The sequence below is a fragment of the Gavialis gangeticus genome, unplaced genomic scaffold, assembly GCF_001723915.1.
Source record: "Gavialis gangeticus isolate Ggan-Ray unplaced genomic scaffold, GavGan_comp1, whole genome shotgun sequence".
NCBI classification, from domain to species: Eukaryota; Metazoa; Chordata; order Crocodylia; family Gavialidae; genus Gavialis; species Gavialis gangeticus.
In genome coordinates this window covers 6,797,795-6,798,261 of record NW_017729000.1, presented here as the reverse complement: position 1 = coordinate 6,798,261, position 467 = coordinate 6,797,795, and the positions used below count along the sequence as shown (strand labels likewise).

At 45.8% G+C, this 467-nt stretch overlaps 1 protein-coding gene across 6 annotated transcripts in view; it reads left to right on the top strand.

Moving 5' to 3' along the window:
• Positions 1–467, top strand: part of RUFY1 (RUN and FYVE domain containing 1) — a 45,445-nt gene that overhangs the window by 24,859 nt on the left and 20,119 nt on the right. For all 6 annotated transcript variants that reach the window (XM_019506180.1, XM_019506179.1, XM_019506178.1 and 3 more), the window contains exon 6: positions 84–198. In XM_019506180.1, the coding sequence (XP_019361725.1) occupies positions 84–198 (115 nt within the window). The remainder of the gene's footprint in view (positions 1–83; positions 199–467) is intronic.

The following is a 467-nucleotide window of genomic DNA, read 5'->3' as shown; positions in this document are numbered from 1 at the left end:
GGCTCTGGGCACATTTTGTCTGACCTCCTGTATGCTGTAAGGCATAAAGTTTCACCAAGATCTTCCTGTTTTGAGCCAAGATTTGAACCTGATGCGTTGATGATGGAGGAAGAAGGAGCAGTGATTGTAGGTCTGTTGGTGGGACTGAATGTTATTGATGCAAACCTTTGCCTGAAAGGAGAAGATCTGGATTCCCAGGTAACACTGAGCTTTAACATATAAAGCTAGTAATAGGATCATAGGAAAGTAGGATTGGAAGGGATCTCATGAGGTCATGCAGTCCAGCCCCCTGTTCAAGGCAGGATCCCTGACTAAACCATCCCAGCAGAGTCCCTGTCTAACCTCTTAAAAATTTCCAGTGATGGAGATTCCACAACTTCTAGGGAGCCTGTTCCAATGTTGGACCACACTGTCAGACAGTCCCTCCTAGTCTCCAATTTAAATTTCCTCTGCTGCAGTTTGAGGCC